Source organism: Corvus moneduloides, chromosome 7 (genome assembly GCF_009650955.1).
Source record: "Corvus moneduloides isolate bCorMon1 chromosome 7, bCorMon1.pri, whole genome shotgun sequence".
Lineage (NCBI taxonomy): Eukaryota > Metazoa > Chordata > Aves > Passeriformes > Corvidae > Corvus > Corvus moneduloides.
Genome location: NC_045482.1, coordinates 20,547,856 through 20,573,627, shown reverse-complemented (window position 1 = coordinate 20,573,627; position 25,772 = coordinate 20,547,856). Strand labels below are relative to the sequence as shown.

The window sequence follows — 25,772 nt, the reverse complement described above, 5'->3', positions numbered from 1 at the left end:
TCCTTTGCAGAGCCACTTCTGCATCGTGGACTGTCCATACCAGAGTTCAGATGTAACGGTCAGCTCTTGAGCTGTTTTAAACCAAAGTATCATAATTAATACTGGGCTGTAATTGTAACTTATAACCAAGTCTGAAAAAGGGTACAAAATTAATAGCATTTTTAAGCCATAGCCCTTCCCACATAAAATACCCTATTCCTTTCAGCCACGTGCTGTCTCCTGATACCCTTGGCACACAAGTATCTCATTCCTCTCAGCACACCCACATTCTGGCCAAGCTCTCCTACCTGTGCTGCAACTGTCCATCACTACTGCTGTGTATTGTAACCCAGCATTGTAACCCAGCCTGGGCACAGAGCTTGTCTCACTGCCACTGTGTCCCTTCTGCCTGGGGCGTACAGCCTGAGAGTATCGACACACTAGTGAGGAAAGAGCATGGAAGTGTCATGGAATACAAGGACAGCTACTTTCTTCACTCCAGAAATCTTTATCTTGCTATTAGCCTCCAAAAATACTTTCCATAATCATAGCCATGGAAAATATGTTTCTAACTGTAAAAGCAATTAGAGAATAATTAGAATTAGTTTTAAGCCAATTATGTCCAGTAAAACTGATAAATAAAAGGCAAAAAACCCCACAGTATTGGCTAGGATCCCCTGGACCATCTTCAGGCAAATTTATTTAGGTTTTCCAGTGTATTGGTTGTACCTCCTGGCCTATCTGCTAAAACTACCTACCATATCCAAGACCACCTTTCAAGTTCAATTCAGGAGCAGCTGTGGTTGTTGGGAGGAACAGAGGGGGAAGAGGGGATGGACTGATAGAACAAGATTATGGATGATTGGTGATACCTCAGGAACTTCTTCCGAGAAGTGGGGTTTACTATACTTATGGTAATAAAAACACCTTTAGTCTCTATGGTCTAACCATTTTTTTCAATGCACACATCATGCAAAAACTTCCTGTTGCTGTCAAGCAAGAGCTGCTGTAAGTCACAGAAGCAGACAGACTGTTAAAAAACGATGAATTTCCACAAGGCATAACCTATTGGACATGTACTGGAAGGAATACTCTTGCAATGAATGACTGCTGGTTAGGATATGAAATACAACCCGTATTTAAGATAAAATTTAGCAGCAGCTCTGAGAAAAGCATAAATTTATCGAAGATGGGTGAAGCACAATTATCCTTGATTGCCAATGATGCACTCATGTTAAAAGTATATTTCCACGGCTGGTTTATTGTTAGTTTCATAAAATCCAAGGTGACCATATATAAATTGCTTACATTTTACTGCAAAAACGGCTTTTACAATTTACTTTACATTATTTTCTTTGTAAGACTTTTATTTGAGGATTCACTAATTTGCCTTGCATTATCTTTTTTTTTTTTTTTCAGAAGTTACTGGAAAACACTCTCGAATATAGGATAATCAATTCAGGGGTCAAATTATTCTGCTTCTTACAGAAACCATACATAATATCTAAGTCTAAAAGCAGTTAGAAGCTACTTCAGTGAGATTGCATACAAGGGTAGCATTAAATTTGTATACAATAATAAAACTGCCTGCAAACAATAAAAAGGAAGTAGTCTAATGAAGCCAGTACATTTTGAAAACCTATGCCATTTACATAATTAAGGGCTCTAGCAGATAAGTTCTGCAAAATCTTGCTGGAGAGATTTATGCAGTCACCAGACCAAGCACCTAGTCACTTTTTTTTTTTTGATACCATACTCTTTTCAGGGATGACAGAAATGGACATGCAGTGAACCTTTCAAGTTATTCCCTTGCAAAAAAAAGTCTAATTTTGCTACTGCAGCAGTAGCACTATATTGATAACCTAAATTCAGTTGATAAGTCACAGCAGAATTGAAAATCAAATTTCTGAAATACAAATGCCCATGTACATCTGGTTTCCAAGATATCATTTGTTGTTTTTACATATTCTTACATAATGATAAATGAAGTTAATAAAATTCCCTCTGACAAAGTTCTATGCACAAAAGGTGTTTAAAAGAGGAACTGCTGTATTTTTCAGTGATCCTTACACCATCATCACTCTTTTCCTGTCAAAGAAACCATATTCAAGAAATGTCAAATAAAACTTCTAAGCATCACACACAGTCTGTTGAACAATAAAATGGGCCATACCACGTGAATCTGCAGTGCTACAGGAATTTACCTTATGACATTCTTGAGAACATCTCTCCCCAAATAGCACCTCCTTTTAATCCTCTGGCTCTCTGTACACTCCCTTTGCCCCAAACCCTACATTTCTTTCCTACCAATATCTTGTAACGCATATCCTCTTCTTGATGTCTTGGAACAGGAAACAGAAAGTGAGAGAAATTCACTTTCACCACCATTGAAGAGTCAGCCTGGGAACCATTCTGCCATCTCTCTGGAGGAGTCAAGCGTGAAAAGAGGGAGAGCAATCTTTGAAAAGATGTCATCAGAAAATGGCCACAGCAACAGCTCTGAAGGTTAGCATTACCACATTGACCTGATACCTTGCTTTATGGCAGTGGTGTCCATACCTTTTTGATGGTCACCTCTACCATTAAAATATTTATGAGTGTGCCCTCCCAATGTTTGTGTATTTACTTACAAATCATGTACCTGTACTACTCTACTAACACAACCTTAGGCAACATACAACAAAATAAAAGTTAAAGCAGGATGGTTAAAAAAAGAAATACTTAAAAAGTGTTTATTCACAAAAAATATTAGATTCCTGCACCCCAAAGGACTGTCTTGCACAGCCCCTGAGGTGCACGCATTCCACTTTGGAGACCACTGCTTGACAATATCAAAGAGTGGCCATGTCTGTGTTTCGGTTTGTTTTAACAGAGAAAGAATATGCATGATCAAATTTTCTGACTGAAAACCACTTATTGACTTTCTGAGTGTCTAGGACTTGACCTGATGTAAAACAACAGATTACCCAAATAAATAGCATTAAAAGACTTGTCCAGTCTGCCAATAAAATTAATAAGCCTTCTACATCATATCAAACAATTATTGACTCCACTCTTTTTTAAATCAGAAAATGTTTAGACTGCATGTTTATCTATTTCAGACTCAAGAATTTAAAAGGGAAAGGGAAATTTCAATGCACAAGACCTTTTCTAGTTAATGCTGCTAAATTTATTAAGCTCATTGTTCAAACTACAGCCCTGCTCTTTTATCAAGTTTAACTTTCAGCCACTGGTTATCTTTCTTCCTTTTTTGCCTACGAAATTGAGACCTTTAATACCTGCTCATTTCTTCTTGGAAGGATAATTATACATTATGACCAGATCACCCCATAACCACCTATTCCATTAACTAGATACAGTTACAGTTCTCTCTGTTGCAGTATTTTTTGTGCCTCTTCTCTGCATCTTCTCAAGTTTTTCAGGTATCTTTGGCTTCAAGGACTATTTTGGGGATGTTTTTCCCTTCTCCTTTTAGAGTCTTCTAGCAAAAAGCCTTTCTTTTTCTTCTGTAACAAGAAAACAGAATCCTCCATTCCACATCCACTTTGCCACGAAATATGGCACAGCACATTTCAGAAGCATTTTTTGATCCACCAGGAATAAGAATATGATTTATGCAAAAATGCACAGTCAACAATTCAGACTCTTATAAATGAAGCTTTTTCCAAAAATATGACAGACCCACAGAGGATAATGTTTTTCTATGTTCCTGTGAGAACCATAATACCCCACTTTGCATTCAGACAGTCTTATGAGAAGTAAATTCCCTATAGACTCATTTTAGTTTCAAACCACTGGTGAAAACCCTTAAACTTCTAATAGCTGAAGTCAGGCACTGAAATGTGCAACTCTGCGCTTGAATAAATACTCAGGTCCTGAAAAAAATAAGATAATGCTGATCCATAGATTATCTCTGCCATCACCATGAGATTTGAGTTTTCTATAACCAATAACAATGTATGTCAACTTGTTTCAATTTTTCAGCACGAACAATACCCTCAAACCACTAAAGTGCTATAGAAGTTTTTCCTAAATGTCCCAGTTATGCCAAAATCTTGTTTTCCTAGAAGAGGTATTGAGCAACATTTACTGCAAACTCTGTGACTGAGTACCCACAACTTTTTTTGTCTCCACTAAAAACAATGAAGGCAATGCTCATATTGCTGTTCAACCTACCATGAAAACCTGGAGAAGCCCATACTGGATAGCTAATGTAGGCATGCTGTTGGGAAAAAAATGGCAGAAAGCCAGAATTCTCAAGTTCTATTATGCACAGAAGATTTGTCAAGCTTTGTTTACTTTATAGAATTAATGTAACTCATGACTAATAGAAGAATTAAATTCTCTGAAACAGATACTATTGTACAAGTCCCATATCATAAAGGCAAACAGATTTTGTTGGCATACCTCAGCTTGATAAAGATAAGGCTCTTCTTACCAACTAGCTCATTTCAAAACATACATTTATCTCTGAAAGAATCAGAATATATCACTATATATTACACCTTCAGGTTCTCTTGAATGAGCAAAGCTTAGAGCAAAGGTTTAGATCACATAATCTCTCATACCACTACAAGGAGTTTCACATTATGTTATAAACCAACTAGCTTCTTAAGACACAAAATTTTCTGTTTAAAGCTTTTAAAGCTAACAAGAGAATAGTTTCTATTGCCTTCACTCCCCAGGTAGTTAATAATATGTATCTATTAAAACGTTTTTTAAAACAGTCCATTAAATTCATTGACCCCATATCAGCAAGGAATTAAATCACGTCTAACTTCATGCACACATGTATTCCCATTGCACTTAATGAAACCAGTCACATGCTTATCACTATGTAGAATCCAAAAATCCCTTGTTGAACCAGAGCGATACCAAAAAAATTTTTCAACTCCTAAACATCTTTGAGAATTAAAGCAATGGCTTACAAATTTCATTCCGGTACTAGTCTGTTAGATAATTTAATCTGCCTTTAAAAACAAACTGACACTTTTTGGCTGTGGTGGACTATCCCTGTGTTGCCAAAGTGTACTTTCAATTTTTCCATGGTTTTGGTTAGCTTTGGTTTAATGTACAGACTTCTTATATGAAAAGCAGCAGTTTTCTTTCCCTTCTGATTTCTACTTTCCTTGAAAAGCTTTTTCTTTTACTTCCAGCTGTCTTTCACTGACTCTTTCACTGCTGCTATTGTTATTTCTTGAACTGTACAATTCTTTTGTCTATCACGATAAGATGAAATATGCAAAATTATTGCATGGGATAGGCATAATAAAAAAGAAAATTATCCTTATGTAAATTATTAGTAGGGTCAGGTGAAAATACTAAGAAACTGAGTATTTTTACACTGAGATCACTCTTCTATGCATGTCTGCATCTGATTTTTACTGAAGATTAGAATTAATTGTTATATTTGCTTGTTATATCTGAACCTTGAACACCTATGCCAGCTTAACAGTTTTACAGGGAAAAGGCAGAAAGACCAGGTGTGCCTCAGAAATCTTCCCTGTTTGGTGGGTTACACCTTTCCTGACACTGTGTTCTGTGCCAGATGAACTGTTCTTGAAAAGTTTCATTGACCTAAATTTTTCTCTGCTCTATAAGCTCTAAATTGAAAATAAGATACAGTTGCCAAAAAAATCGATGATATTTCTTTTTACTTTTTCTGCTTTTCTTTCAAGATTTAGAAAAAATGTAGCTATTTTCCTCTTAGAAAATACAATGTCTGTTTGTACTTACAGTGGAGTCTCGCAAACTCGTAAGAGGACTACCTAAAGAGAGCACTCCCAGGGCTGATAATGCACTGCTGGATTTCCAGGAGACTGTCTCCTTTAAAGAAAGAATGGCTATGTACAAGGCTGCTGTGTCCTTTGCTCATGTAAGATATCAATGCTTTCTCACCTTCCTAGCTCTCCATTTGCTTTGCATAGTGACATATCCTGCATTCTTTATTTATCCAAGCTGACTGATGGACCATTATGAGGATCAGAATTTGACACCTAAATCAGCAAACCTACTTAGCGAAGGTATTGATGTGTCAGTCTCTGCTGAATGAGATTTTTCATGCTATAAGCCATTGGTCACCTGGACAATTCCCTTTAACTCATTAGAAGGACTGGGGTTTTTTTCCACAGTTGCATGAGCTGCATTTATTAGGGCCATAGGCTTGTGACAGATTAACCCAGCAGCTTCTGCATTACTAAAAACATTACTGAACAAAAAAATCATATTCAAAAGCACATTAAGTTTAGACCTCCTGCTGTTCAAACTAAAGAATTTTAAATTGCTGCATTTTAAAATAGCAGCCCTATGAGACAAGGTCTATGAAAAAGTATTGTTTTATAATAAAATTATTAAAAATTGGCGTTATATGAAAGAGTATTTAGGAAAGAGCTTCTTAATTTTGTTTTACATCTCTCTCTACATGTCTATCAATAGTGATGCCTTTTCCTGGTCTTAAAATCAAGAGTCAAACACAGTTAAAAGGGAAAAAGGGATTTTACCTTGGTATTTATTTTAAGGATCTTTAGGTGCACACGTCCAGGTCGAATGCACATCAATGCACACCACAATGCACACCCCCAAGAGATCTGGTATAACATTATAGGTTTTACTAATTAGCATATCTATCAAAAAATTCCCCAATGAGAGGCTTGAGTGAGCCCCCCTCCCCAAGGAACCTTCCCCTGGATGGTTCTATCTTGGTTTACAGAATGTGTTCTGGAGATGACCTTGGGCTCTGGGGCACACTATCCTCTACCTACGAAGCTTTTAAAATGTTTAGTCTCCTAGCTGAACAAACAAGTCCAAGAAGGTAGGCAAAAAGCACTAAGAATACAATAAGAAGTTGTAAAAAGCTATAACAGATATAAAAGAAAAGGCAAAAATCTTCATGGCATCAATAGGGATTAAGTATTTTACTGCAAAGTTTATAATACTGATACCAAGTAGCACATAATGTATTTGGTTAACAGAATTTATAAACTAGTAAAATAGACTGCTTCACCACACACTGAATTATCAGTCAGGAATATCTGAAAACTGTGTCTTCAGGTCTCAGCCAGGAAAATCTTCCGCAGTTCTGCAGAAATATCAAGGGTTAAAAGGTGTGTTTTCACCGTATCTTAAAATCCTACCTAGAACTTGCAGCTCAGATCCCTTGTATAAGGAAACAGAAGGCATCATGATGGCTTGCTCTAGTGTGACAATGACAATGGTCTTTGTTTACACTAAACTTTCAGCACACAGAACACCTTTTACTCTCTGTAAACTAGGCCAGAGTAATTTCTGTAAATCATAGACCATATTTGACAAAAGAAGGACTACAACTCAGCCAACATCTTCATCCATATGCAAGTACAGCTGTAGAAGGATTCCCAGTCTTACCCGCACTTCAGTCTTGGGAAAAATGGTCTGCATCACCTGAAGGGACCTTCTGGGTGCCTGTATAGTCCAGAAACCGCATACTGAAAATAGCCACCAGAGTCCAGGTGTTTTCCAGCCATCAAATTCCCGCCTGCTGACTTCCTTATTTCCAGGCTGCTTGGTGTGTATTTGGAACACATTCCTGCATTTCACCTGGCTGAGAAGGTCCCAATTCCCTACTCCAGCAATTGGAAACTTTGCTGAAGTTAGGACTCTCTCTCTCACAAAGAAAAGAGCTGCATGAAGCCTGGCCCAACCTAACTGTGTTGAGCACATAGAACTATTTCATTTACACTCAGAAACTCCTTGCAATTTCTTGATGAAATGGATGGTTGACTGAAAAAGGAACTTTGTATTTGGTTCCATTAAAGGGAATTAATACATTTCATTAGAGGACCATAACCGCATTTACCTGCTCAAAATATCTCCAAATGGCTGTTAATGTGTGCCTGAAATGTTCATTCACTAAAATAATTACTTTCCACATTCACATATCCATTTACAGATATAATCAGGCTGCCTTCACCACAGGGAAAAAAAACCCTGCTTTTTTATGATCTGCTTACTTACTCATAAATAAATATTAAATCTAACTTTACTTAGTAGCTTCATTACAAAGGTATTTCTAATTTTTAGGTGGGCTTTTTCCTGCATAGTGATTAATAAATTGAAATGCTGAAAGCTTTGTCCAATACCATCTAAAAAGTAACATATAAGGCACAGAACTAGAATAGGAAGCCTGAGGGTAAGTGCCCTCTTGTGATCTTTGTTGCTGTTGTTGGTAAAGACAGGTCATCTCACAAAGGCCTGCTTGAAGCTCTCTGCATGTTTTTCAACAATACCTGTTGGAAACACAGAGAGGATGAGGTGACAACTCTGAATGCCAAAGAATTCAGAAGAGACAAGTAGAAGAGGGAACAGCAGAAGGATTGTTCTGGAAAGTGGTTGTTACTGCAAATCAAGCAGATGGGACTTACTTCTTTTGGTGCTCAAGATTAAGGCCAAGCATCCCTTTAAGTTGTCTAAATCATAAAGTATGGCTCTCGTGCAGTGGTCTATGAACTTGCCAAAAATAGTATTTATGATTGTCTGAGTCATTCCTGCATACTGTCATTAACTAATTTTAAAAACAAATTTAACTCACAGAAGTATGATTTTAGTGCAAATAGAAAACAACCGGCCTTATTTTGTCACTCTAGAGTTCACAGAAAACCAAATTCTGTACCGTGCCTGGTGGCCTGGCAGCAGTGAGGAAACAATTCGAGAAAGTACAAAGGATGTCTCCAAAAAGGACCTTTGTTCAGTACCAACACCAGCACCAGCATAGATCTCTACAGGTAACAACAGCATTTTAATACCAACAAATTAGGTCTGCCCCGCTAGATAACTTGAGGAAAAAACATGATTACTTGCTTTACTGAAGAGTTTTCATTATGACTGAGACAACATTTCTCTAATGTTCAAACTCACAGAATTTTATGTTTGAGATGTACCACGGGATTCATGTATTTTTTATGCAGATGAACACTCAGTATAGACTAGACTCAACTAGACTTAGACTGAATAAAGAAGATTATTACTATAGCAGTATTTTACACTGAACCCTGTCTGTAAGACCATGATTTATACATTATCATGTGTCATGGTGATATTTTGCATTTATGGCACTTGATGTTAAGTCATTCTCTTTCAAAAGGAGTTTCCTGTTTCCATTGAATTAAATCTAATAAATTCCCCTAAACAGATCAAAAATTGCCCAGAAGAACGCAGACATTACATAAAAGTAGAACAAAGCAGCAGCTAAGTGTTACTTCATATAAAAGACCTTTACATTTCATTGCTTTATTAGCATATACCATGAAAAACTGTAGGACATAATGATTTTGGACTATGTGAAATCCCCTACAATAAAATACTGTACAATCTGTCCTGTGCACTCTGAAAACAAGTAAATTTCTTTACCATCTGCACTTCTTGGAGAGATTTTTAAGCACTATTGTTCTCCCAGCTTTGTAGAAAAAGACGCATTAACATTTTGCCATAGGTTTATTTTAATGTTAAATAAGTATCATCACATCTACCACTCACCTCTCATTTCTTATACATTAATACCTACATCAACAATCTGCTTGGACAAAGAGCAAAACTCCAGCTTGCAGGGAAGAGGACACAGTTTGCTGCGGGGGTATTAATGCATCTTTAACTAAGCAGAAAAATCCCATAGTGGGACACTGGTGCATAATCTGTGGTAATAGGAAGTGGTGTTAGGCACGTACTTTTCTGATGACGTGGCCCACTCTACCTGCCAGTTTTCTGGATGAAGGAATGCAGAACCCTGTACAGAAATTATGTGACTTTTCTCTTACACGGAACCCAGTAATTTCATTTCTGTGATGTGTAGATGCATTTTCACTGGACATCTAGCTCTCCACAAAGCCACTATAATGGTTCCATTTTGTCAGTCAAGATGTGACCTCAAAGCATACTTATCCATGTATTTTCCCTCTGTGGCTAGTCAAGCAGGCTCTCTCAAATCATCAGCAGAAATAGCCACATTCATGGAAAAATGAAATCACTCAGACCATATGGAACCATCTTTAAATTTAGGTTAAATAATTTACTGCAAGACCACAAAATCCCATTTCTATGTAACATAACTGCACTTTCATGGAAAATGGGATTATACTCTTAAGTAGTTGAAAGATTATTCGAGGTCACTGAATCCATCCTGGGCCAAATCAGAGAAAACACCTAGCTTGAAGACAGATCTCCAGATCTGGGTAAATCCAAACTATTAATCCAAGATAAAGTAAGAAAGCAATTAAATTTTTAAACATTAATCTAAATACCTGAAGATTTTAGTACATATTCAATTACTGTATAAGGAGTTCATGACTTTTCATTCAAAATATTGTCATCAAATATGCAAATAATTACTAATCATCTTCCAGTTTTTCTCAGGCAGCAGGCATCACTCATAGCTCTCTACATTGTAATGGAGATTGTTTCTTTGTAATAGGTGCCATAATACCAGTAGAATGCACTAAACCCGTGGCCAGAATGGCGAGCAGCAATGAACACTGATCACAGACTTGCCCTGTGCTCATAAACTCAACCAACACACCTGGTCTGTGTTCTGACCACTGGTACCATGAGCACCTTCTAGCATCAGCCACCAAGCTGAGAAGAGGCCACAAGCTTTGGTGTTGCACCTGTTCAGGTGCCAGCCTGGAGTGCTCTGTTACCCCAGCTCAGCTACCTGACTGCTCAGGCAAAGCCTCAGTACCCAGTGTCAGAAACAAGCCATTGCTGGCAGGTGAGCTGAACCTCCTACAGAGCAAAGAGGAGTGAAATACAGCAAAAACATCTGATATTCACTCAACCACACAGTACAGCGTGCCAGAACTGACATGGGTATAGTTACCCCTCCTTCACAGAGGGCCCCTCCAGAGGAATTTTCTAAGATGGCTTCTGTAGCAATTGCCAATTCTCCAGCAATTGCAGACAATAAGATTGAATAATGCGACAATGTCAGTGAATGGTGAAAACCTTACGTTTTTATGAAAATCTTTCATATAGTGCCCAGGACACCCTAAGTATATACATACAAATGAGCAAGGCTGACAAGTCATAGGGATGAAGTTCAGATAAGTGAAGTTCTCATAAGAAATTTCTGCAAGACTCTCACAGTGCTGATGTGCAGTGAGACTGTGCTAAGAACATAAATAGGAAAAAAAGAATCACTTTGAGGAAGAAATTAAGATCCATGTCAAGTAGTCATTCCATTGTCACTAACTTTGTAACCAAAGATTTAGGCTCACAATTTACTTCCACTGCTGCTTGCAAGTTTGTACATACTGTTCATTTAAAACAGAAAGTTCTAAGTCCGCCAAACATAAACAATATTACATTAGCCAACTTCTGAGAGATTATATGTTGACCATAATGTACAGTTCAGCTAAACAGTTTAGTTGCATCAATTTTGAGATAGTAAAAGTCTTTCTTGTGCTTGGATGAACCTCTGAGCTATTTGATCCCCTTGAAATACATGCTTACAAATGTATACATGTTTTATGTCTGTATACATATAATGTAGTGCATATATTCTGAGCTGAAAAACAATTTTATTTTTGAAAGGGAAAGTCTGATTGTCTGTTATTAGAACAGAAGAAAACTAAAAATATCAACACTAAAAAGCAAACCTTTGTTTAAGTTACACAGAATAATTACTGATAATTCAAGTCTTCGCACATGTTTCAGTAAGAATTCTATCTAAATTATTGCAGTATCAAAGCACTTAAGTTGTTGCATGGGCCACTCACATAAAATGTGCGTAGCAATTACAGTTCTCTTCAGTATCTTCAGTAACAGAATCTGAATGCCTACATAAAAAACCCACTCCTCTAACAAAACTAATACAGACTTAGACTTACATGTTTATTTTTAAATAGTATTGTTTTAGGTTAGAATGACTTACTACCCAGAGACACAACAGCACACTACACTCCTCTGTGTATACGGATATGCACGGGAAGGCCAGCAGCCCGCACAAAGGGTGTCAGGAAACAAATGTGAGAGACTGGAGGATAAAGGAGTCTGAAAGAAAATTTAAAAACTGTAAGAAACAATTCATGAGTGAGCTGCATGCCAACAATCATCCAGCTGACAGTGTTTTCTGAAGCTTACTCATGATATGCCATAAACAAAAAGTAATTGATCAGTTTTATAGAATACACTACAAAGTCCATGGGATCTACAAAACATGCCACAAACCATAATGGGGTAGACTAAATTAATCCTACCTACAGTAATCCAACAGCTGGCAGTTATAGAGGAGGGATGAAACCACAGGTTTTCTAACTCTCCACTTGTCTGGAGTAATAAACAAGCAGCATTTAACACTCTGTTACTGGAATTTCAATTAGTCATTTTGACTGACACACAAAATAAGAGATCCTCCATGTCCCTCTTCCTCCCAGCACACCCAGAGCAAGGCTGTGTAATTATATCATCAAAATCTGGCTCATGATTTTTGGGCTGCATTTGAGATGGCCATAGCTATAGCATTAAATGATTATGATCTTTGGCAATATGGCAACTACTTCACAAGCAGTACCAAAGTTACAGCAATAAAGCAGTAGTGACATTCAGATTAGATTTGCTTCCTGAATACATTAAGTCTAATTATATTTCTTTTTAATACCCCACACCATTCAAAGGACACATAATGACTATTCTGAACATATTTCATGTCTCATGAATGAGCTTTTCCAGTGATGAGAACTTGAATTACATATCTAAAACATGCACATTAGAACAGAAAAGCATATCTTAAATTTAAAAAGCATATATATGCATAAATATATTAAAAAGCATATCCATATGGAATGAAAAGGCATATTAGACATACACCTACACAGTCATTAAACAGAGAATAGATGGAAAAATTTGCACTTCATTCTTTTTGAACCACCTGTTTTCAACCTGGTATGTGGTTAGCTCTACATCTCCTCATGTTGTGCAGCTCCCTCACAACTGTTATGCACACAGAGCCTGCAAGGGTAAACCAGGACATCCTGTAAAAGCAGGACATGCTGTGACCTGCTCTCCTCAAGGCTCAATGCTCTCTGACAGTTCAGATAGGATTGATTTTGCTACTGGTAATGCACTAAATCATTTACTGAGCCAGCAATAAGAAAATTTATTCTACCTTTTGTTTGTACAATTTTAATTAATCTCATAGCTGAAACAGGTTTTGGCAGCACAGAGGTGGAAAAGAATTCCTAAAGCCCATGGAGGGGATGCTCATTGTTTCTCTGCCATAGATCTAAGAACCCTTGCTGACTACTGCATGGCAGAAATTACAGGCCAGGTAGTAGATGACCCCTATATTGATTCAGCAGAAATATTAATGGAAAGGCAAGCAGTGTAAGCATTCCTTAGTTTGAAAGTGGAATAAATCCCATAAATATATATTTTTCATGGCATGACTAAGAGAAAGAACTAATTTCTTGCCCCACAATTAGCTGAATTTCAAGTAGTAGCCAGGACCTGAGATGCAGGAAGCTTACAGCTCTATGCTGCACTAGATGTACAGCAGCAATCTCAGAAACACAGTACTGCCTCCACATTCAAGTTACACCAAACTCTTGGGAAGCTCTTGCTGGAGGGACTGGAAGCTCCTTTCATTTGAAAACCTATTATCAGTAGAAACTAATAGACAAGCTTCCTTCTAATAAAGGAAGAAGAAAATATAATTCGACATGAGTGAAATTATTTGTTAGATGGCTCTGTGTGCATGGGAGAGGAAGCACAGGAATGCTACCTTAATAATATCAACCTTTCAGATTAATTTCTTCTAATCACTAAGTCTCAAAGTACCCCATAGACACAGGTAATATGATGTAACACAGGTTCTGTGGCAGGCTTCAAATAAGATAACAAATCACTGTCAGAATCTGAAGCCAAACCAAACACAGATGGACTCAGAAATCAGTTTATACAGACGTATCAGACAGTGCTTCAAACTCCAGAAGATACACTCTATTTATTACTCTGCAGTTGTCAGGCTTGTAGTTACAGTGCTACCCTGTGTATTTTATAGGATCTTTTGGTTACTCTATGGGTCTTTTCACAATTGCAGTTCAGCATGATTTTTGCTTTGGAAGAACTTTATAAAGCAGCACCTCATACAGACTTATTATTACACTTCCTTTTAAAAAGTTGCATTAAAGTCATGCCCACTGACAGGCAACAAGTTGGAGGCACAGCACATAAAGCCAGAACAAGTCCTCCTTGTCACCTCTGCCCCCTCCCAGTCCAATTATGCATTGTATCTATTCATGCAGCTTGCCATATGTGCTGGCCAGTGTCTTTCTGCAGTAACAAAGACTTGACATCTTCTGTGTTATAAAAAAGCCTGTTCCAATGTTGATAGCAACAAATATCAAAGATAATAACAATGGTACTCTGCTGTAAAATGGCCGCTCTAGTTACACCATTTACATGAGAATTAATTTCTGAAAGCCCTTCATGGGAAAAAAAAAATCTGATTTACTATTAGCTGTTAATGGGAATTATTTTGGTTTGTCTCGAGGAAACATCAAGTAACAGGGACACAGTATCAAGCAGCACCAGAGAAGCTGAGTGCAATGAAATGACCTCCAAAGAAAGTCAAACAGAAGCCACTCAAACACAAGAGGTAACTATATCATTTAATAATCATCTCATTGAACAATTTCACTGATGCTGATACATACCTGCTTTGCTTCTTCCTCCTTTATCTCTCGGTACAGCAAGATCTGGATGTTCTGCTGAGAGCTTACCTCATCAGTCAGTGCATAATAATTTTTAAAGGTGTTTTACTAAGTGTTTTTCATGTGCTATTGTTTTATCATTATAATTTTTAGATTTAAGTTCATATTTTTCATTGATGCGACATTTTAATATCATGGTTTCAGAAGTATGGAAAATTCTTATGCATTGCACTAAATTATGACTAAAGTGAAGGTTTTGTACACAGGTTTCTCCTCACGAGCATGTTACTCATGAAATAAAAATGGCTTCTACATTCACTCAGCATGACACAGGTAAGAAGCGGCATGAGAATAAAGGCTCACAAATGAGCAATGGCAAAGGTCTTAACTCCAGAAATGTACTGTTCTTAGCATATAAATATGAAAACACACATTACTCTAAATTCTCAGCAAAGCACATTCCTTAACTTCAATGGGACTATAGAAATTAGTTTAGAATTCACTATGAAGAGACTATTTTTGCATAAGGATGTGGTTTTAAATATGGTCTCAGTTTCTTGAAAGAACTGGGGACTAGATAACTTGTCTGAAAATATAGGCAAACACTAGTCCATGCATGTACAAAGCTGTGAATGGGTCAGGTTCAGTTTGTACCTGAACTGAATAACCCTGCAGAATATGACTACTGTGTTAAGACACCGCTGCTGCTGCAGTTTAGCCCTTGTACAAGAATTTGTGCATTACATTCTCCCACAGACCTCAGTCACCCTTCAGTCCTCCCACACCACTCAGGTATGGCAAAACAGTAGGTTCTATCGTGTCCCTCAACAATTATTCTGTCATTTTCTCCATGGATTTCTTGACTGATCAAGTGATTCTCTAGACTTCTACAAGGCTAGACACAATTTTTCTATGATAATAATGTTTTATAGTTCACTGATAAAGTTAATTTCATAAAATGCAGGTTGGAGGAAAAAAAATCTTTTTTTACTCTTCTTCCCATTGCAGTAATCAATTCAGCTCAGAATGAAGAGCTCCCAAAGACTGTAACACGGATTTTAAAACAGCAGATTGAGAAGGCAGCTCAGGAAAAGGCTGTTCACTCTGACAGAGAGATCACAACAGCTGCTAAAGAAATAAAGGTCTGTATTTATAATAAGAGGGATCTTTCCTTATGCAAATTAGAAGTTAAGACACTGGTCTGTCATGCTGTCTGATTTTCTATTTTGAATAATTATGATTAGAAATGAAACCTATGGAAGTGGTGGGAATATATGGATTTCAAGAACTAAGCACACGTAATGTAATACAAAATACATTAGAAGGCTCCATAAGTACTTACAGTATGTGACAAAAACAATTCAAGGTAAAAACTTCTGCATTTTCTCCTCCTCTGCTGAATAGTCTCCTCTTTCCTTGTTTTGAATCTGTAAGTATGTATAATTTGTCACCACAGACTCTCAGAAGCATGGAAAATACCACTTTCAAAAGAAATGAAAATGAGCCTAAGCTACAGCTAAAGTTTGTTATGCTTATAGTGCAAAGTCTTCATTTGTCGCAGCAAAATCTCCAAGACTGCTCAATCATCATTTTGCATTAATTCCACATTTCTTTTCACATATATTCTGTAGTGCAAATAGCACAGCTCTTAGCTCAAAAGATTGGTTTTATGCATTCTGAGCAATAGCTGATAGATTGCGTCTTTCCAGATCTTATTATAATCCTATTGCTTGGATGCTTGCAGAACTAGCCTTTGTGCAGAATAGAAAAATTGTTTTCTATATTACTATGCTTAAGAAAAAAGAAAAAAAAAAGAAAGAAAAAACCACAGACAACCCAACATTTTTGTTCCCTAAAGATGGAAAATACCTACCAGGAAATTACATTGCCATCAATAGTTCATCTGCTACTGCTACAACTTCAGCAAGCAGGCTACAGGAAATTTCTACACCAAGGAAAAAACACAATGGAATTTCTACCTCTGCAATTATTTGCTCTAGATACATGGAAGCACAGGAAAATTTCCCACTACTTATGCACCAATGGAAATATCAGTATATTCTGAGTCCACTGGATCATCCAGCTCTCCAACAAAGTCCCCTGCATCCACAGATCTGAACCCACAGCAATTTATGTGAACTAAGATATTTATATAAATGTTTATACCCAATATTAAGAAAACACTTAGAAAAACATTTTCTAATATTTTGTCTCATGGATCTGAAACATGGAATATGATTTTAGATGTGCAGCAGGCTAGAAATGGCTTTGCCTTCATCATTCAGATGTTCACAAGACCAGAAAAATAATGCTTAGAGTGGCATGAAATCCAGAGAGGCGAGATCCTCTCTCTGAGACATGTCTGTGAGACTCACCCTTTTGTTCCATTTAAAGATGCTCCTCCAGACCCAGATAAAGCTAGAAGTACAGCAGAGAAGGAACCATTCCAGGAGGAAATGTTAAAATACACAGCCTGAATGTTTCAGACCCAGCCCCTTGACATGTTGCATGTACATGCTCCCGGCTCTGCAGGAGCTATGGACAATGTCCTTGCATTAGGTAGAGGCATTGGCGCAGGCAGGTGGATGTTTGAAATGCAGCCACTGGACTATACGAATAAAAATCACCCCAGTGAGGAACAAGCATCAGCTGAAACACGCATCTAAGAAGTTTCTAATGGTGCTGTAAGACTGAGGTACATGCTGGAAACACAGAACCTGGATAAACTTGAGCAGCTCAACCCAGTGATTTCCCTTAACTTGTTGCAGACAAGGCCTGAGCTGAAGGAGAAGCTCAGCTCTTCACAGAGGTGTGAAGTGTAATACATTTTGAACCTCAGCCACTGTCTGTTACTAGAGAGAGTTTCAAAGACTGGAGAACGAAGCTGTCCATGGATAAGACACTGGAAAGAGGCATTACACAATAACACACCAGACAAATGCAGCTTTTACCTGTGACCAAAGATCTGGTGGAAATAAAACTCCTATGTGTAATCTCAGTGGAGGAAAACATAAGTGGTGCTACACGCATGGCAAAATAGCTGAAATACAGCCTTGGCACACACAGGATCCAGAAGAATTAAGTCCCGCTGAAATATCCATTAGAAAAATCAGACAAGAAAGATCAAGGTCCCACAAAAGGTGCAGCAGCTCCTGTAACGCCAGAGCAAAGCACAATTTCTGATTCTGATTTTGATGGCAATAATACCCAAGTAGTACAAAAATAAGATGTAGGAATTCAAATAGATAGATTTCCATGAAGTCCAGAAGACTGAGAAGCTGAAGATGCAGGAACTTAGAGACTAAGAGAGCTATCCTGAAGAATTATATGCAGCAAAATAAAAAGATACTAAAAATAGATATCACAATTAATATAGCATTACTGTTGTATTTGAAATATATTAACATGCTAGAAAATGGGCACAGAATGCACCTGGCTTTTCATGCTTAAAATTAACACAACATCCTCTAAACTGAGGAAAAATGTTGCCTGTATAAAACAGGTGAAGAGATAAAATAATGCTCACATTTTGTGCACATCCATTTTTAGTTTAGTAAAATACAAGATGTGACTTTAGACAAAGTGAACTATGTTTCAGTAGGTTTTCTGTTTGAGTAAAATTACTGAAATGGTTTACAAATTACTATGCAATTTAAAAAAAACCAAAAGTGCTATTTCCTACTGGGTGATTAAACCAGTTCATAAAGCCCTAGTCTGAATTTAGGCAACAAAACAAGACGTCAAGGTCCAGGTTCCACATCACGAAGGAGTGGAGCCATTCAGTGTGTCCTTCAAAGAGCTGAAGCCTGCTACTTGTTTCATATTGAACTAAACGTTTTAACTATAAGATGTGAATATATATGTATATATATATAACTGAATATGAAGTAAACATGGAAAATTAAGCATGACTTCTTTCTCATGGTGCATGTTTTACTTAAAAATTGTATTAAAATAGCACTTAGATTGCAAAGTTATGCATTTGAAACACAGAAAACATTACATATGCTACTGAAAGATGAACATCAGTGTCCTCCTCTTTTGCATCTATTTTGGGCGCTGAATATGGATGGGATCCTGCAGGAAGACCAGATGTTGACATAGCTTTAGCCATTTGATACATGAACCGAATGCTTTTGCTTGAACAGCAGAGAAAACAGCAGAACGGAGCTAAACACTTCCTGTACCAGCGTAACTCCTGAGCACAGAGCTCTGCTTTGGGATTCCCAGCATTGTGCACCAAGAGAGGAGTGCTACCTCTGCTCACACTAGGAGCAGAACTAAACATGAGTAGGTTGTAAGCCTGTAAAATGAGGCACAGCCTTGTGGTGATCCTACAAAATACTTCATGTGGTGGGTTGACTCTCGCTAACAGCAAAGTCCACACCCACTCATCCACTCCCCCACAGTGGGATGGGAGAAAGAATCAGAAGAGCAAAAGCAAGAGAGCCTGTTGGCAGAGGTAGAGGCAGGTTAATAGATAAAGCAAAGCTGGGGCATGAGCAAAGCAAAAGAAGGAATTGATGTCTAGTCACTTCCTAGAAAGCAAGGCCTCAACATGCACAGCTGTGACTTGGAAAGACAAACACTCTGAACTTCCTGTCTTCCTCCTCCTTTCCCTCCCTCAGTTTCTATTGCTAAACATGATGCCATATGCTATGGAATATCCCTCCAGTCAGCTGGAGTCAGCTCTTTTGGTTACGCACTCTCTCAAGTTCTTGCACATCCCCAGCCTACTTGCTTGGGGTGGGAGGGCAAAGTGGGAGGAAGAAGAGACTTTTGACACTGTGCAAGTATTGTTCAGCAATAGCTAAAACATTGTGTGTTATAAACACTTGAGCCCAAATTCAAAACAGTACCACATGGGCTGCTATGAAGAAAATAACTGCATCCCAGACAGTCTCAGTAAAAGCAAGTATGTTAAAAGTGAGTAGAAATACCCAGTTCCAGTAGAATAGGGAGCTCTCTAGAAGTCAAGCCTCTGGATTTTGTTTTTAATCTCTTCTATCTGGTAAATATTGATGGCCTTAAATAGCAGACCAGCCTTTTCCTCACTGATTTTGTAGGACCATTCACATGTGGTGTGTTGACCTGCCTCCTCCAGCCATTTGGAATCACCCATTCCCCCTCCTCAACAACATAGGGAGAAAAAATAGGAAGAAGCAGCTCATGGGACAGTATTAAGACAGGGAACAACATAAGGACACTTACCAATTAGTTTTACAGACATGGGAAAAATTAATTGCCAATTAAGATCGATTGTGAGAAACAAACACTACAACACCTCCCCTCCTGCCCTCTTTTTCACATTCTCAGCTTTACTCCTGACTCTTCCTTGTCTCTCTCCCACCCCCAGTAGCACAGAGGGGATGGGGAATAGGGGGCTGGGGTTACTCCATACCAGTTTCTCTCTGCTGCCTTCCTTCTCACACTTTTCCCTTGCTTCAGCATGGGCTCTCTATATGCCATAGTTCCTTTTGGGAATACCCACCTCCTCCACTGTAGTGTGGATGACTGCTCCTGCAGGTCCTCTCCGCAGGCTGCAGGGAAATACCTGCTTCCCTGGTCTCCTCAATAGGCTGCAGGGGAATTTCTGTTGCAGCACCTCCTCCCCTTGTTCTTCTCTGACCTTGGTGTTCACAGGGCCGTTTCCGACACTTTTTTCCCCTCAGTCCTGGCTGCATGTGCAGCTTTTTGCCCTCTTTGAACACACTTTCCCAGAGACACAAGGAGCATGGCTGAGCAGCCCTGCCGTGCACTGCATCCAGAGCTGGTTGTGCCCAGCATGGGGCAACCCCTGCCGCTCCTCACAGAGGCGGCCCAGCCACCAAAACTGTGCCACTGACACACAACGCATGATTCAATTTCAAGAAGATTAATATTGGCTCACTATTCATTCCTGGAAGTTGTTTTGGGCTAAACTTCCCTTAAATTCCCCCTCTGCTTTCTTCTTCTCCTGATTTTCCTTCTGAAGCACAACACTCGCTATCAATTATCCAACTAAGCGAAGTAACCATTCATTGAGATGGTTTTCCAGGAGACGTCACCATTTTTTTCCCCCTCCTAATTACCTTATCTCCTTCCTCTCCTCCCTCTCTACATTCAGAATAGTTGTGTACCTAAGAATATTCAGCTGAGTCCTGGTGCTTGGCTCACAAGCTGTCCGTGCGTAGTGAGTGGGAGGCATGTCTGGAACACTGAACTTATGCCTGCCAGGCCTCTCTCTCAGCCTCCTTGGAGTCTAAGCAGAGTCTACATTTGTGACTTTATAATTCACGACCAACAATTCTATGGGAGATTTTTTTTTACTGGTGGTTTATTCTTTTTGCAAGTTCTACATTATATTAAAGATATTTAACTTTCAGCACTTTTCAAAGCCCTTGTTATGGGCACTACAGAGATGTGGCAACTAAAGCTGTAGCTATAAAATCTACATCATTTTTTGTCTTGATTTGTGAACTGTTATAAAACCAATACCAGCGGGCAAACCAAGAGACAGGATGCTGAAAGGGGCCAAATTTTCTGCTGATGTCAAGGGGCATTACTATCATCAGTGCAGATATATTCATACAGCAATTATTTGGTCCACCCTTTTTGTATTTGTCTGCTAACACAATTTTCATAGCCATTCAGAGATCAAGACAGAAGAGCAGCAGGCATTCTTCCAAGCCCAACACCATTATTTCCTTCTGCCCCTTACTGGTATGAAGCTTTCTATTCATTTTTTGTACTTTATATAGAAATAGTTTTCTTTATAATTAAATACGCTTCATAGAGGCAAAAAACTTATAAGTTGCTAATATATATGTAGCTACCTTAGAATTAAAATTCAACTGAAAAAAGTATCAGGCCTGACAATTCAAATTGTGAAAGTCACAAATAATTACGTCCGTAGCATATTTGGACCATATGAGTGCATGGTCTGGAGGTTACCACAAAAAGGGTAACCCCTAATGAGCATTTGGCATGGCTAAGCAAAACTTCCTCATCAGAATTTCAAACATCCATCCCTATTTATTGATCTTCAAATCACATTGTACATGCAACAATTATACATACATTATACTCAATTCTACTTGTACTAGAAAACCTTTTATTATACTACCACATTTCACTAAATAATTAGTTATTACAAATAAATCGGAGATATTGTACCTGATGAAGCGAATAGTCCTTTCAAATGCATGGATTCCTGCAAATGGAAAGGTAAGTAGCTTTTAACTTTCAAAGTATTACTGTTAGCTGAACAAAAATGAAGCCCTACAATAAACAGCTGAGATACCAGTTAACAGAAAACAGAAAATATTCTAACAAAATATATGGACTGATACTGTTCAAATCAAATCATAACATGTGGCTTAGACTAACTTGTAACCTTATAATATGTGGTTGTAGAAACTGCAGATTCAGGAAAATGAAACATGCAAACTCTGTCAACAGAGAGTTTACCCCATGGAATGTCTAGCTGCCGATAAGCAGAATTTTCATAAATCCTGTTTCCGATGTCACCACTGTGGCAGTCAATTAAGGTAAGAAGTAACTGCATGCTCACCCACACAACTCTGCTTTTGAATATAAGTACAGATGGAGAAATTATTTTCAGCTGTAGGATTATTCAACCTGTAGGATACTGGGTTGACAGGGTGGTATCCCGAGTTCTCCTTTTATTCTGTGCTCCTAACATCTGCATTGTGACATAGAACAACTCCTTTAAATTCTTATAGAACTGCTCCATCCCAATACTTTCCAAATTCTTCTCCATATTACTTCCTGCTGACTGTTACAGACCTTTAGGACAGCATGAAACAGAGGCAGTAGATACAAGAACTCAGGTGGAATTTAAGACATCCGAAACACACCAAATTTCCTCTGAATTTTCCTCATTCATAAAATGAATTATGATAGTTCTCTGCATTAGCAAATCATTCTGTAACCTTTATATAAAATGTAGGATTTATTGCACTATAAGACTGCAAAGGCCAACCATTTTTATTTTAATACATTTTGGGTTAGCTACACACATTTCCTTTACTTCATTTGGGAGAAGAATCCAAATAAAGGACAAAGACTAAATTCTACTGCTACTTTGTAGAAAAATTGAGGATTTGGACTTTAATAAGATGAAGAAAAATGGTCCAAACAGCCCTGAGGTCCTGTGGAACACTTCTATTTGAAGCTTATTCTGTGCAACAACCGAATGAGTTTATGTTCTTTCTTAAATCACCAAGCATGACTCTTCTCCTTCATTTTGACTTTGAAATTGTATGGGAATTTGCAAGTAAAGATTTTAGATACTTTTTTTTGGTGGGGGGGGGTGAGGGGTGGGAAAGGGAGAAAGGGGAGAAAGGGGGAGGTGTATGGTAATTTATGATATGTAAAAGCATAAACCAAATTTTCTTCCATTTGGCAGCTTGGGAAATTATGCATCTCTCCATGGAAAAATATACTGTAAACCCCATTTTAAGCAACTTTTCAAATCAAAAGGAAATTATGATGAAGGTTTTGGACACAAGCAGCATAAGGAATTATGGAATTCTAAAGATCAACGTAGTTCAATTGACAATACTCAAGCTGACGAAACAAATCCCATTAATAGTGTACCTGTTGATCCCAAAGCAATTACAGAAGTTGATAAAGACTTGTATTCAGGTACTGAAGGTGCTCATCCTGATATTTTGGATAATAATTTGAAAAAATCTACAGAAAGAGGTAAATTAAAGATGACATGGCCTCCTTCAACAGATGATGCAACATCTAAGAAAACATTTTCTACTGAAGAATTAGCTAAAGTAAATAAGTTGAAGTGGCCCCCAGAAGGTTTTGCTGAAGAACATTCTAGTATACATACAAATAAACCTCTGGGCAACGAAAAGGAATCTCAGAAAAATCACACTGTGATGGAACAAAATAAAAACAACACCATAAATTCACAACAAAATCAACACTCATCCTTTTGCTCTCTGTCTGAAAAAGAAGGTGCAAATACCAGCAAAGCAAAGAAAAATGAACAAGGCAATAAGGGAATTTATGAGGAAACTGGGAACATGCAAGATAATGTCAATAAACTAGAAGCATCAGAGAATAGGAAGCAAAGTGGAAAGGATATTAATGAAGGTGATAATGTAAATGTGGATAGTAATGGGAAGAAGCAAGAGAAACAAATTAGTGAAATTGATAATGAAGTTGTACAGGTTACTAACATTGATGATGTAACAGTACAAAAGAATCACAAAGAATGCAGCTTCAATAACAACAACAATAATAATTATGCCAGTTTTTCCCATAGAAACTTTTGTAGACAGGAAACAACTCTCTCAGCTATGTGTACCCCAAAGACAGCATTAAGCCATGCTATTTGCACTGAATCAAAGCATGCCTTTGCAAAGCTGGACAGTCAGTCTGGAAATGAAGAAATATATGAGATGTATGAACCTCGTGAGAGCTATTCTAGTGATGCTGTAATGCCACAGGATGAACAGAACTCAAAAGCTGAAGATGCTGTTACTTCTAAGAGACTTGCTCAATTTAATAATGATGCCACTTGTCGGAAGTCTCATACTAGCAGCACATTAGTTTTGAAGAAGGCAACTAACACAACATTGTCTGTTGATACGGAGTTGGTATGCACTGGAGAAGAATTAGAATATGACAAAAAAGACAAAAGCCTAAATACTATTTTATTTGACACTCTGAAGACATCTTTTCTTAAAAAAGACAACCTGGTCTTAAACTGTGGTCTAATAGACTTTGTAGATGTAAGTTAAAAATCCTGCAGTTCATATTCAAAAGAACATGAAAATTATGATACAGAACTGAATTATATTAATGCTTGTCAAGAAAGTGAAATAATCCAAATGGCAAAGACTGACATAAACACAAGCTTAGATTTACTGAGCTCAAGACATACTACTGTTTCATCATTCCAAGGCAAGAAAGTCAAGTTCAAATGGCTCACTGCAGATGAACATATTAAAAATAATAGATTTTATGACGCAGATTGATAAAACATCCAAGTGGTCAGCTATGTCTGTCACTCATTATGAAGTATGTCATAAATACATATTTCTTCAGTCCACTTATTTTAGTCTTTCCTGAAGAATTTAATATCCAGAGATTACATAAAAATATACAATTATACTGTCAATTACCCAGACTTTATTCACTTGGTTTGTATTTAAGGTAATGAAGATGTGTAGATTTTTTTCAGTCTGTAGTTATAAAATACCCCTTGTTTTTCTATGTTTCTGAACATTGCAAGGAATATTTTACTACATGACTGTCCTGGAGAAACATAATCCATTTCAAAATTTATTATTTGTAACAACTTCAGATGTGAAGCACCTGGTGTGCACAAAGAAAAAAATGCTTCCATTGTTTTTTCTAATGTATTATTATTTTAACTTAGCTTTTGCTCCATGACATATTATGTACATTGGTTGTGTTCACTCATGCTAGAAAATCTAGGGTTTGGTTGAGATTTTGGGGGGCTAATCTTTTTTTTCCTGTTTTTGCAATATCATGCAATACTTAGTTTGAAATGGATCGTTATTGAATAGTAACCACATCTGGGAGGTGAATAGCACTGTTTTGCTATATTCCTCAAGCTGCTACTAAGTTATATTGAGTATATATAGAGGGGGGAAAAAAGTGTGTAAATTTTAACACTGGATAAAACCAAACACCCTAGATAGAGCTGAAACAGGATTTGGGGACACTGGGCAATGAAGACTAGTGGTTGTTTCAGTAACTAATTCAAAGTCATTTTAGCTGAAGCAGCTCTCCACTTTCATACTTAAACCTCTACAAACTTATGCAGATCTAGCACTTTTTTCCTTAAAACCTCTGCTTCCAGATTAACATTTTCCCTCTTAACACTGTTCCATCTTGCATGAAACAGCAACATATCATTTAACTGTTGATAATGCATAATAAAAAAGCACTTTACAAAAAAGTATTTCGTGAATTTTTTTAATATGAATTTATAAATACTGTTTTCCTTAAATAGTCTGTGAAATTCTTCATGCTAGTTTAAACTAGACTAGTTTAAACCCACGTGTCAGAGAGAAAGGGAAGGGTAATCAAAACACATTTTTCAAAATAATTCCTGAAGGATCC

The 25,772-nt window shown here is 37.6% G+C and overlaps 1 protein-coding gene across 1 annotated transcript; it reads left to right on the top strand.

Annotated features, from left to right (window-relative positions):
* Window positions 1-2,334: 2,334 nt before the first annotated feature.
* On the top strand, window positions 2,335-24,454 carry XIRP2 (xin actin binding repeat containing 2). Its single transcript, XM_032115289.1, has 8 exons — window positions 2,335-2,484; window positions 5,718-5,854; window positions 8,601-8,738; window positions 14,498-14,602; window positions 14,924-14,990; window positions 15,666-15,799; window positions 22,053-22,186; window positions 23,068-24,454. Exons 1-8 carry the CDS (start codon window positions 2,448-2,450, stop codon window positions 24,419-24,421), a joined length of 2,106 nt encoding a protein of 701 aa, XP_031971180.1. The 5' UTR covers window positions 2,335-2,447; the 3' UTR covers window positions 24,422-24,454.
* Window positions 24,455-25,772: the final 1,318 nt, after the last annotated feature.

Excerpts from the sequence above, each read along its gene's own strand:
- XIRP2 (XM_032115289.1), top strand. The coding sequence starts at position 2,448 with ATGTCATCAGAAAATGGCCACAGCAACAGCTCTGAAG. Across the intron at positions 14,991-15,665 it reads ATTCACTCAGCATGACACAG|TAATCAATTCAGCTCAGAAT; the intron begins GTAAGAAGCGGC and ends TTCCCATTGCAG. Across the intron at positions 22,187-23,067 it reads CACTGTGGCAGTCAATTAAG|CTTGGGAAATTATGCATCTC; the intron begins GTAAGAAGTAAC and ends TCCATTTGGCAG.